We start from the raw sequence: 13,549 nt of genomic DNA, 5'->3' as shown, positions 1-13,549 counted from the left end.
TAAACCCAGGACCCTGCATTTACCATATCTGGTCTCCCACAGTACACGGAAATGCAATCATTTTAGTAAATATAAACTGCTAAATACCTTTTCTCTTTAGCAGTAAGATCAGTCTTGTGACTTCTATCAGTGTCTGGTTAAAGATTGAAGGAGGAATTTTCATACTGCACTGGCTGGTCCTATCAGAATGCAGGACCCCTGACCCTCTATCTGGACAGTGTTGATTGGCCCTGTGCTGATCACATGCACTCTCCCAAGAAAAAAAAAAAAAAAACTATCTAGCAATACACACCAAACTGAGCATGTGCAGCCTGACTCCAGTAAATCTGTCTTATCCGGACATGTTTTGGGGGCAATGCAAGAAGGGGAGGATCTGTGCATACAGGATCAAACAGCCTTTTTTACACAATGCAGAGGATTAACCCCTTAGGTTCCACAGTGAGTATAACAAGCATGTTTTGCTGCATATACAGACTGATTTTACTGTTGTGGGTTTAGTAACACTTTAAAGTGAACCTTTCTTTTCCCCAATCATGTAAATATAGTGGTACCTTTGCAATCCACTGCTTCAGCTGTTTTACACACACATAGCTTGTACATTTAAAAAAACATGCAGCCTATGCAGACTAAATAGGGCTGTTACTGATATGCAAACGTTGACTTTTTACCCAAGTCCTGATCTTCATCTTTAACCCTCCTGCTGGCAAGTGATATATTCAGAGAGCAGCAAACCATGACTGTCATGGGGAGAGGCGTCTTTGAAATGCAAACTGCAATTGACACCTTGGCTTCACCAGCGGCATGCAACTAGGGGAAAAAGTTTAGTGCGTGCCGAACTGGGTTTGAATGGTGCTGAAATATGAAAGTAAAAAGCTAGAGCCCTGACCTAAGCATTGCCTGTCTCTGAGTAAGCTGGACCAGTTTTGAAAAAAACAAAAAAAATAAATATCTGAGCAAGCCAGGAGGGGTGAAACGCGTCAAGGAAGGTTGGCTTTTAGGTGGAGATATTACTATATGCAATTAATTTACTGATTAATAAAAAATACTGCAAGAGGAGCTAAGTGAAGCGAGGTTGAGATTATTTCATATTTTCAATGAAGAGTGGAAACAGGCTACGATGACCAGCACCTGGGTTGTTCAAGTACAAGAGAGGTCAGTCTTGAGCTCAGCTATGGGTATATATGTGTCTGTTCTAAATGCAGGATGTGACCATTTACAAATCTGTAATGAAACCTAATGAATGATCCATTGATAATTCATTTTCAGTATAAAATCTTCTAGTCTCTGTAGGAATAGACAAATATAGCTTCATATCATCCTAAAGCCTGGTACCCAAAGACCGAATATGCAGCCCATGTGTACATCAGCCTGGCCAGCTTCTGTGGAACGGGCTTGCTGGAAAACCAGCATCTGATTGCCATCCGATCAGGCCTCGCAGCCAATGGCTGCGAGCGCTGACCAGTGTGTTCTGGCGGGGGCAGTCAGAACACAATAGCTCAGCGGGGAGATTGCTGCACTAACAGCGCATAGTTAGTACAGTGGCTTCTCCTGAGTTTTTTTTCGTTGAGTCCGCTAGGTTGTGTGTACCAGGCTTGATGCACCTCTGCTACAGACGCCTGAAAGTGATCAAAGAGGAGTTGTGTGCAGCTAGCTCGTCATTTCAGAGAGTTGTGTTAGCTGTACCTGTGAGTGAGCAGGTGTGGCTATCCATTGACTGACAAGCTAGGGCTTGGTATATCATATCAGCAATAGTTCTAGCCACACCCATTTTAACGTAAACGTGCCCCGCTGTAGCCCTGGAAGGGAAGATGTGAAACAAAAGTTGCAACGTTCATCAAAGGAAATACTGTTATGTTCAACAATTAACAGAGATTTATTGAATTATATACTTACAGAAAACCTTTACTTTCCTTTCAGAATCAACATTTTCTATGGGACACTATACTACAAAATACTCCCACAGATGTGGGGCCATTGATTGCAACCAAGATTTGTTCATTTGCACACACAAAAAAAGTATTTTCGCTAACAAATTCATTCAAGACCATGCTGCAAAAATGAATACACCCCAATGAAAGTCTTATGGGCAAAGCTAAACTATAGACAACATAATCCTAATTAACAATAATTCAACTACAGAGTCTAATTATTCATTAAACAGGTGTTCAGAAGACAGCTATTTATAAGTCTAGATTCACAACTATACAGCTACGCTCAATGAGTTTTTCAGGCAGTGCATTTTGAAATCCTCTTTTTTTTATGCGTTTTTGCATGCACTTTTCATACATTTTTCATACATTTTACGTTTTTTTTTCTCTTTAAACACACTGTATATAGCTGGTTGCTAAGGAGGGGGCCAGAAAGCCGGCCGCCATCTCCTTGACAACCAATGATTCATCCGCAGTCAGTTGGGTTCCACGCTGACAGCTGAACAAAAAAAAAAAAAACAGCATAGGGTCCCCCGCCCATGTCGATGACAAGCCCTTCGGATCTAGTATGGATTCGGAGGGGACACCCCCCCATACCAAAACTTAAAAAAATCCATTGCAGACCCTTATCCAAGCATGCAGCCCGGCAGGTCAGGAAAGGGACAAGCGAGCGCCCCCCCAGATCCCCCCCAATGTGAATCATACCCCTACTAGTTTCACCCCAAAAAGCAGTGAAATGTTAAAAGAAAACAAGAGCCTTTATTAAAAAAGAAGCCCAGAGCTGTCTTCTTCCTCGCCGCCAGTTACCCACTAAAAAAAAAAAAAAAGGCCACTCTTCTTGTAAGGCTGCCTTCCTCGGGTCTTCCAGCCCAGGGTTGTTGGGAAGAGGCCCTTGTCCCCATCAATATGGGGGGGGGCGGCAAGGTGCTTTGGGGGGGGGGCCTGCGGCCTGGTATGGTTCAGGGTGGGGGAAGCACTCGCTTGTGTGCACTCGCTCCCTTTCCTGGGGGGGGGGGGGGGGGGTGGCCACGCCGGATTTTCTTTTTAACTGCGGGGCTGCATGAGTGCTGCTGGTGTCGGGAGCTGCATTTCATTGATTATCATGAATTCACAGATGTACTGCTCTATATTGAAAGAGAAGATGCTACCATCACTCCGTGCCCTTGGTCGTGGTGCACTTTTCCAACATGACAATGACCCAAAACACACATCTAAGGCCACTGTTGCATTTCTGAAGAACAACAGGTTGAAAGTGATTCAGTGGCCAAGTAGGTCTACTGGTCTGATCCCAATAAGGGAACACCTATAGGGAATTCTGAAGAGACAAGTTGAGCATCACTCTCCATCCAGCATCCAGGCTCTAAAAGAGGACGTTCTTGAAGAATGGAAAAATATAGATGTTGCAATATTCTGGCAACTTGTTTATTCCACACCCGTCAACTAGACAGAAAGTGAAGAGAAAGCCACCAGTTGTGGCCAAAGCGACGTAAATTGTTCAAACCCTTCTCCACTCTATTTCCAAAAATGTATTTTATATATATATATATATATATATATATATATATATATATATATATATATATATATATATATATATATATATATAAAATACATTTTTGGAAATAGAGTGGAGAAGGGTTTTTTTTTTTTAAAGGAATAACCTGCAGTGGTACCTGCACTCACCATAATGAAGAGTGGATTTAAATGCACTGTTGGAGTCTTTACTGAAGGTGTTAATCAGCTGGCTGGCAACAGAAAGGCCTATTCCGTAGGACAAGTTTTCAAACGTTTCCACCGGTGAAGGGGCAGTGGGCTCCCAGAGCAGCAAGTCATTACTTATCCTGGAATACAAAAATGAATAAAACATACATTATATGGACAAAAGTATGTGAACAGCCCTCCAAGCTGTTGAGTTTGGATGTTTCCATCGAAGGCTGCAATTAATGCTACAGCATACAAACGCATTTAGACAATTGTGTGCTTTCAACCATGTGATAACAGTTTGGGAAAGGTCCTATTCTGTTCCAGCATGAATGTAAACCTCTGCATGAAGAAGCTACATAAAGACTTTGTTTGCCGGGTTTGGTGTGGAGGAACTGCACAGAGCCCTGACCTTAACCCTATTGGAATGAATTGGCCACTTTCGAGCCAGGTTGTCTCATCCAACATCAACATCTGAACTCAGAAACACAGTTTTGGCTGAAAAGGCACAAACTCCCTCAGAAAAAGCACCAATTCTCCCAGATACACTTCACAATCTGGTGGAATGCCTTGTGTGTTAACTATCATATCCACAAAGGGAGGGCCAGCTCCGCAATAATCTACATGGATTTGGAATGATTGTCTACAAACTTTCAGCCATATAGTATACACAAACCATTTTGTAATTTAATGGTATTAAAAATGTTATTTTTATTTCTTTCTTCAACTGCTATCTTCATCTACTAAAAATGTCAAAAATCCAAATGTCTTCTTTAAATATGGCAAGCTGGGTGTATAGCATGTCACTGAAATTGAATTTCCAGCTTGTGTGATTGGCTCACCCCTTTTTTCCTAGAAGTCTGCACTGAGATACAAGTCAGAATCGAGGCATCCCCCTGTAATAGTGATCCAGGTATAAAACTTGCAGTGCTGCTCTAAGCAGAGACAAAGACCTCCGGCCGGTTGCAGTGAAGGGAGCAGGCACCTATGCACCAATAAGGGGTGTAGAAGCATCAACAGAGAAAAGGAAGGAACATCACTCACCAACCCAATGCATGAATATGTGATTGAGTGTGGCCTCAGCCAAAGCTGCTTCTGCCACCAAGAAGTGACCAAGTCCCAATGTTTGGGGCGAAACATGTTAGAGGGCGTGGCTGGAGTAGCACTGGCTGAGGCCACACTGATTCACATATTCATGCATCGGGTCGGTGAGCGGTGTTCCTTCCTTTCTCTGTTGATCCCCTGCAATAGAACTTTAATCTTGGGAGCAATACTTCCTAAAGCAGGCCATACATTTTGCAACTTTCTTTCTTTCCATGACGGGTGGAAGGAAAGAAAATCGCTTGATTCCAACACAGCCAGAGTTGATGGGGGAATCCCTCCCCAGCACTATTGTGTTCTGTCTGTGAAGAGCCTTCCCTGCCAGTAGAACACAATGACTAGTGTTGCCAGCTTAGAGCCAAAGGCACTAATCATTCTGAAAAAAAAAGACAATAGATCGAATTGTGTGCAACCAGGGTGCCCATACATTGATCGAAATTCAGCCACTCCCTGCTGAAGTAGCCGAATTTCAATCCATGTATGGCTGGCTTAAGGCTCAATCAGTTCTAAGTGATGCAAACACTGAAGTTTTCTGCTTACAACACCAAGATTGTTCAGTTGCTTATAACAAAGGTAGATCCTTCCATTCAGAAATCAGACTGAAAAATAAAATAGTTGTTTCTTTCAAACAAAGTTTGAGTTTGCTAAAATACCTGCAATGTACATACTATATTGCCTAATTAAGTTGTTTCTTTCCCATCAAAACTGGATTTACATAGATAAGACCAACTCACCCCCATGTCAAACTTCCAGAAGGTGCAGAAGACAACTGAAGAAGAGGCATATAGAGCACACATACACATCCAGCAGAATACCATATACAGCCCAACTTTCCAGGCAGCCTGTGCCTAAGCACCTGAACATTTTACTTACCTGTTATATAATTTCTCATAGAAGACTTTGTTTGGTAGCATCAAGTAAACACTGGGCAAGGTCAGTTCAAGAACATAATGGGAATTGCTAATTGCTTTTTCCTGGAACTCTGTCATTTCTATGGTGTCTCCAGGCATCACCATCTAAAAAGCAGAACGGCAGATGAATTACAATATAAATACACAGAAATCACCAAAGTCCAACATTTTTCTACTTGAAGATGAAGGAATAAGAAAAGAAACTTTCAATGTAAAGTTGATCGAGTTATCAAAGAGCCGATCGGTGTTTCTCCCCAGCAGCTACCATTTTCAAATCATCAAATTTTATCCAGGTATTAAATAAGGCCAGGTCAGTTTAATTAAAGCAGAACTAAACCCAAAAAAAAAAAAAGTTACAATGCCCGCATGCCGGGAACGCTGTGAAATTTGCTTATGCTCTCAACTAAACTGTCAAACCACCAAATGTCTGGTATCATAACTGATCACATGGGCAGCACCATGGCAGGTCAAACAGAAGCTAAGATGGCAGTTTCCATGGCTGAAAAATGTAGAAGGGTTTAGTTCCGCTTTAACCACTTCAGCTCCAGAAGGTTTTACCCCCTTAATGACCAGGCCATTTTTTGCAATACTGCACTACGTTACTTTAACTGACAATTGCGCGGTCATGCGTTGCTTTAGCTAAATAAAATCGATGTCCTTTTTTTCCCCTACAAATAGAGCTTTCTTTTGGTGGTATTTGATCACCTCTGCCATTTTTATTTTTTGCGTTAAACAAAAAAAAGCGCAACAATTTAAAAAAAAAAAACAAAACAATATTTTTTTACTTTTTGCTATTAAACATATCCAATAAAATGTTTTTAAAAAATTTAATTTCTTCAACAATTTAGACCAATATGTATTCTGCTACATATTTTTGTTAAAAAAAAAAAAACCCAATAAGCGTATATTGATTGGTTTGCGGAAAAGTTATGGCGTCTACAAACTATGGGATAGATTTAGGGACTTTTCATTTTTTAAAATATTTTTTACTAGTAATGGCGGCGATCAGCAATTTTTAGCTGGACTGCGACATTGCGATAGACAAATATGACACTAAGGCCACTTTCACACTGTAAAAAGCGCCTGTAAACTGCCTCCTCTGCAGACCCAGTACGAAAGCCTTTCACACTGGGGTGGTGCGCTTACAGGACAGGAAAAAAAAGTCCTGCATGCAGCATCTTTAGGGAAGTGCTGGAGCGATGTATACACCACTCCCAAAAAGTGAACGGGCAGCACTGCCGAGGTACGCCACAACACCAGTGCTTTTAACCCTTTCCTCGGCCGCTAGCGAGGGTTAAAAGTGCCCCGCTAGTGGCCGAAAAGCACCACTATAAAGGCGCTAAAGCGCTGCTAGTTGCGCTTTACGGCTAACCCCCCGCGCCCCCAGTGTGAAAGTAGCCTAAGTGACACCAATACAGTTATCAGTGCTAAAAAAAAATGCACTGTCACTGTATAAATGACACTGGCAGAGAAGGGGTTAACATCGGGGGCAATCAAAGGGTTAAATTTTGTTCCCTATGAGTGTTTTCTAACTGTGGGGGATGTGCTTTGACTAAAGGAAAACAGAGATCCGCGTTTCTGCTTAGCAGAAACACAAGATCTCCATTTTCCTCTCTGTCAGAACGGTGGTCTGCCTTGTTTACATAGGCAGACCGCCGCTGCCATTCTGCTTCTCCTGTGAAGGATCGTGGGTGGCCTGCGGCCATCGCGGGTTCCGGACCCGCTGATTGGTTCCCGCTGTGTCCAATCACAGCAGGAGCGAGGCTCCGGCAGTTTGCGCTTGTGCCCCAAAGCCAATCATGTACAGGTACGTGATTTTGCGTTCAAGGGCTGCCCTTCCGCAGTCTGTGTACGTGGGACAGTCCTTAAACGGTTAAACAAGAGTGATATGTTGGTTATATGTAGGGCTGGGTGGTCTGATGAGTTTACTCAGCAGTGAGTTACCAGCTCTGTCAACCTGGGAGTTTTGGGTGTTCCCACCTACCTTTGTGTGTTCCAGTTCCTCCTGTTACATTCTCCTTATCATAAACTACCTAAATCCAGCAGTGATGGTGGGAGCTCATCATAATGAGCACAACAAGTGTTCAGACCTGGGAACTCTCTTCCCTAATTGTTGTTATCTCTGTGTAATAAACTATCCTGACTCTATACCATACCTCTTCATTCTCAAACATAACCCTCCGGGAGGAGAAAGGCGAGGGCTCGGGGCGTTTGAAGTCGCAGACATCTTTTAGGGAGTGGGAGGTCCCTTCCTCATCTTCGTGAAAATGCCCATCATCATCCTCCTCTGCAGCTACTCGCTCCAAAATAGAATGCATAGCTACAGGATTGATTTTTAGTACAATCCTTGAGGGAAAGTTAGAGAACATCAGACATTATTATATACAGTCAACATCAAGCATTTAACAATAGCTACAGCAGGCCATGCTGCTGCAAGAGGCTCAAAAGTGTCCACAACTGTAGTATCATCAACTGTAGTCATCTCTAAAGACCAGAAGCCCAGTGCTAGTGTCTTTTTTTTTTTTTGTGGAAAGTTCCATAAGTGTCCCTTACACTTAAAGCAGTAAAATAAATAAATAAAAATAAAATCTGGGCCCCCCTGCAGTTTAAGTCATAATGTGCTAGTACTGTATGTACCTCATACTCTTCCTTCCGGATTCATGCTCTCTGGTCGTTTGAATGGCCGGGCAGCGATGACGTCACTCCTGCACATGCGCACGGGAATCATGGTTGCACCACAGTGCTCTCAATGGATGGCATAACCCAGTGTGCCATCCATTCAGAGTGCAGTGTGCGTGCGTTGGGGACGTCACCAGCCACTACGAATGTGAATATCTCCCAAAACGGCGCACATTTAAGAGATATTCATCTGTACCTACAGGTAAGCTTTAATATAGGCTTACCTGTAGGTACAAGTCATAGCCTGGAGTTTACTACTACCCCTAACTTAACTACGGTATTTATTTTTAAAATTATTGTAAAGTCTTTTTTTTTTTTTTAAATAACAAACACGTTAAACTTACCTGCTTTGTGTAATGGATTTGCACAGAGCAGCCCAGATCCTCCTCTTCTCTGACCCCTCTTCGCTGCTCCTGGCCCCTCCCTCCTGTCGAGTGCCCACAAAGCAAACAGCATGCTATGGGGGCACCTGAGCCGAGCTGCAGCTCCGTGTGTCCTTTCAGACACGGAGCTGCCGTGCGGCCCCACCCCCTCCCTTTCCTGATTGGCTAACTGACTTTGACAGCTGAGAAAGCCAATGGCGCCGCTGCTGTGTCTCAGCCAATCAGGAGGGGAGTCCCAGGCGGCCGAGGAACTTTTTAGCATCACTGGACAGAGATGGGGCTCAGGTAACTATTGGGGGGCTGGGGAGGCTGCTACACGCAAACGGCTGTTTATCTTAAAGGGGAACTGCAGTCTGCTCACATCATTTGTAATAAAAACATCTTTGACATTCTGAAGCTTCCCTCCAACCACTTTGCATATTATTTTATACATACTGTGATTTTGTACTCGCCAAATATGCTGCAGAAATATGCTGCAGTCTGGCTGCAATCATTTTAACTGTGGGCAGCTGAAGCTGCTGTCTGTTCACTTCCTGGATTTACACAGACACACAGAGGCACACCTCCAGCTCTGCAGCTCTCATTGGTCTTATGACTCATTCACCTTCTTTCCTGGCAAACGTTCACCAGACAGAGAGAGAGAGCTGTGCATGTTGTCATAAGTCTAGGCTTTTTTTCCCAGACAAGAAATAGGAAGTGGGCTGTGTAAGGTATTTACTGGCAGAAAAAATATGTTTTACTATCCAACGTTAAAACAAAGTTAAAACAACAAGGGCAGAAGATTTAATAGATGGAAAGATGAAAAAAATGACTGAAGTTCCGCTTTAAACGCATTAAGATAAAAAAACCTTTTGCCGTTACAACTCCTTAAACCTTATCCCAAAAACAAACGATTAATATTTAACCCTCCCTACAAAACCTGACTCTGATCCTTAACATGTTACCTGGTTCGGACTAACTTTTAAACGAAAATTATATCCTGACACTTTACCTCCCCTTCCTTTGCCTTAAATCTAAATTTCAGGCAGATATAAGACACAAATGATTGCAACTCTGTAATCACTAATGCATCATTAAAGGTATTTTTTTTTTTTAATAGAAGCAGTGAATTTGACTTGGTATCATCATCCGGCAGTCCCTGTACCACAAAGCCCCATACACACTATTAGATTTTCTGCAGATTTTTGTTTTCAGTTACCAAAACCATGTAGTGCAAGGGCCTGCCTGATTGCATACAAATTAAAACTCTTAAGGTTTGACCTCCTATTACATGGTTTTGGTAAATCTAAAGACAAAAATCTGCAGAAAATCTAATAGTGTGTATGGGGCTTAAGACTGGGAGAGGAAAAGGCAGCACAAAAAGCCAATCTGCTGTGCTGCAGTGCAAGAATGTGGTGATAGGAAGAGAGAGAAGAGCGACAGAGCAATGAGATGAGCTCATCTGCAGCAGGGGAAAAAGTCAGGGCTTACCTTGTGCTAAGTGTATAACAAAATCGACAAACCTTGGCCAATCAAAATTGTCGGATGTAGTCATGTCTCCATCTAAATCATTGCTTTTCTTAACCACCTTTAGGAACTGGATTTCTGGCCCATCACTTTCTTCCTGGAAGGCCCCTGCAGAAAATCACAAAATCCAGAAAGAATATTATCTTCACTTCTTGCATGCTGGCTGTGTACAATTGGGGATGATCACATAATTAAAGTGGATTTCATTAAAGTTGTTGTAAAAGGCCGAGGGTTTTATACTTTCATGCATGCTATGCATAAAGGTAAAAAAATCTTCAGCGTGCAGCTCCCCCCTCAGCCCCCGCTAATACTTACCTGAGCCTGATCTCGATCCAGTGATGTGCACAAGAGCAGCGGCTCCATCAAGTCTCTCCCTCCTCATTGGCTGAGACAACAGTAGGAGCCATTGGCTCACACTGCTGTCAATCTCAGTCAGTGAGGAGGAAGAGGGGTTGTGTCTTATAGACCTTTAAAGTCCCAAAAGTTGAAAAGGAGGGGGGGGGGGGGGGCGGGAGGAGGAGAAAGAGCGGGATTTCCCTTTTTGGGTGAAGTCTCACTTTAATGCCCTGTACACACGGTCGGATTTTCCGACGGAAAATGTTCAATGGGAGCTTGTTGTCGGAAATTCCGACCGTATGTAGGCTTCATCGGACAGTTTCCATCGGAATTTCTGTCACACAAAATTTGAGATCTGGATCTCAAATTTTCCGACAACAAAATCCGTTTTCGTAAATTCCGATCGTGTGTACACAATTCCGACGCACAAAGTTCCACGCATGCTCGGAATCAAGCAGAAGAGCCGCACTGGTTCGTGAACTTCCTTTTTCATGGCTCGTCGTACGTGTTGTACGTCACCGCGTTCTTGACCTTCGGAATTTCCGACATTTGTGTGACCGTGTGTATGCAAGACAAGTTTGAGCCAACATCCATCGGAAAAAAAACATGGATTTTGTAGTCGGAATGTCCGATCGTGTGTACGGGGCATTAGAGTGGGGATTCTGATTCTTACAAATGGCCATTCCTGACTGCTACGTAAGGCAGAAAAGAAAAAAAACATCTTAATTGCTCCTTATATGTAGAAGATTGTAAAACTGCCTTTTCACTGCCCGATTCCAAGCTCCGTCTGGCTGCAGCACTCTTTTCCTCTGCCCGAAGGTCCACTCAACATCATTGTGTACTATACTCATTGAAACTGGAGTGCACATGGAGCCGGTGGCAGCTTGAAGAGCAGCTGCAGGTAGACCAATCGCAGCTACAGAGGGGGCCTGCTGGAGCGAGGAGTAAGGCAGGTATTTACACCCTAGTCCTCTGCCCCTGCCCTAGACTAAACAAGAATTTGGACTTTTTATCTTCATTAAGTTGGGCCTTATAGCATGTTGTATATACCATACCATCTCAGCTCCCGGAGGAGATGTTTCCAATGTGGGGATATTCATGACCCTTAATACCGTACCATTTGCACATGAAAGCCCTGTAAGTTATATATAGGGTGTTTTACCCCCCATTTCTTTTTATATTTTTTCACATCTGAGATTATAATAGACCAACTAGAAATGCACAATATATCATTACAGAGATAGCTTGCACGTGTACACGCTTTCTCCTGATGAGTGACATCAAGTCACGAAACGCGTTGAGCTAACAGATGTCGTGTTCAAATCGCATGCTTCATCCTATCACATCATTGTGGATTCCGTTCATGCATTATGTATTTGACTATATTTTAATCATGTGCTATCCAATCTTGGGCTTTTCTTTATGTATCATGTGCCATCCATTTTTTTGGATTATGTATTATGTATTGTTGTACGAAATAAAGTTTTTAATTTAAAGTGGTGTTCCGCCCAAAAAAAAAAAAAAAAAAATTAAAATCCAGCAGCTACACATACTGCAGCTGCTGACTTTTAACAATAGGACACTTACCTGTCCTGGAGTCCCACGATGTCGGCACCGCAGCTGGTGTTTCCATCAGCTGTCGAGTGCTGCCAACGCCGCCATTGCAGGTAAGGGTACCCGGCAGTGTAGGCTTAAGACTTCACGATGGAAGCCCTACTGCAAATGCACGAGGCCCCGCTCCTCTCTCCTACTGGTCTGGCGACAGGGAAAGGAGGAGGGAGCCGAGTGGTGATGTCACAGGCCGCAGCCCGGACTGCCGGAAGTGGGAACAGGATACCTGTCAAAGACAGGTATCCTGTCCCCCCTCCCCCCGAAAGTTGCCAATTGTGGCACCGGAGGGGGAGAGGAGACAAATCAGCGGAAGTTCCACTTTTGGGTGGAAGTCCACTTTAATATCTTACTCCATGCAGGAATTCAATTATATATGTGTGGTATATCAATTTTCTATCGAATATGATTAATGAGACAAAATGTCCTACTCCTTTACATATATTATAGATATGTTAATTATAATGCCACAACACTTTACCCTCCGCGTACTTCATTTAAAGCCCTGCCTCCTTGTTATTTTTTGCATTGTATATACTGTAGTTGTCTGAACTTATACATTCATGGGGTGATGGGGTAGTGTACTGAACATACCTGCTAGCTCTTTAAAAATAAACTCCAGTTTCAATTGTTCTGGGGAAGAACCACCTAGAACCTCTGTCTTAAATTCAGCGTCAGAGAACCTCAGATGCAGGATCTCTTTCTGCAGAGATTTCTTGAACCAAGGACCCCGCTCCTGGTCTGATCGTAGGTCAGGAATGGGGAACCGCACTGCAAGGTGGAGAGATGGAGCAGACACTAGCACAGAGGTCCGAGTGTTTACTGGGGAACGGGAATCATCCAAGAGAACCTCTGGAAAGTCCTTGTGCTGAAAAGAAAATAAGGCAAACAGCCCATGAAAATAAGCTTGTAAAACTACAGAACACTGCAATATTAAATTAAACCAAAATCTCATCTTTATATTATGTTCCTCAAGGTTAGAATACATAAAACTGACCAAACTAATGTGTTTGTTGTAGGAGGTGAACAGATGGGACGTCATCATTTCCACGGTGCCCAGTTTCTGTGGCTGGAGCAAGGAGTTCAGTCTATCTACAATAGTAATGTCCAGCTCACACGAGGCGGAAGTCAATTGGACCTGAAGCTCTGATCTCTGTGGGACTGAACCAAGTCGTCCAGAACTGCCCTGAAAATTAAAAAAAAAAAAAGAATTAGTGCATAAAAGTCATCAAAATGAATTGGAGTGACGATACAGAATGAAACGTGGAACAATAAAATTTGCATTGGTACCTTTTGGAACAGAAATGTTCTTTTTTGATTCAGTAGACCACAGAAAAGGGGAGGGTGAGTAATCAAAAAAGGGGTTAGCATCAGAAAAGACCAGGGCTGGCGTTAC

At 43.0% G+C, this 13,549-nt stretch overlaps 1 protein-coding gene across 2 annotated transcripts in view; it reads right to left on the bottom strand.

Annotated features, from left to right (window-relative positions):
• ATG2B (autophagy related 2B) overlaps positions 1-13,549 on the bottom strand; it is a 132,623-nt gene that overhangs the window by 72,901 nt on the left and 46,173 nt on the right. For both annotated transcript variants that reach the window (XM_073609132.1, XM_073609133.1), the window contains 6 exons: positions 13,151-13,339; positions 12,748-13,021; positions 10,206-10,317; positions 7,798-7,987; positions 5,604-5,746; positions 3,612-3,769 (listed from right to left, as the gene is read on the bottom strand). In XM_073609132.1, the coding sequence (XP_073465233.1) occupies positions 3,612-3,769; positions 5,604-5,746; positions 7,798-7,987; positions 10,206-10,317; positions 12,748-13,021; positions 13,151-13,339 (1,066 nt within the window). The remainder of the gene's footprint in view (positions 1-3,611; positions 3,770-5,603; positions 5,747-7,797; positions 7,988-10,205; positions 10,318-12,747; positions 13,022-13,150; positions 13,340-13,549) is intronic.

The sequence above is a fragment of the Aquarana catesbeiana genome, linkage group LG13 (assembly GCF_042186555.1).
Source record: "Aquarana catesbeiana isolate 2022-GZ linkage group LG13, ASM4218655v1, whole genome shotgun sequence".
In the NCBI taxonomy this organism is placed as follows: domain Eukaryota; kingdom Metazoa; phylum Chordata; class Amphibia; order Anura; family Ranidae; genus Aquarana; species Aquarana catesbeiana.
The sequence above is the reverse complement of the archived record's forward strand: the minus strand, read 5'-3'. Positions and strand labels throughout refer to the sequence as shown.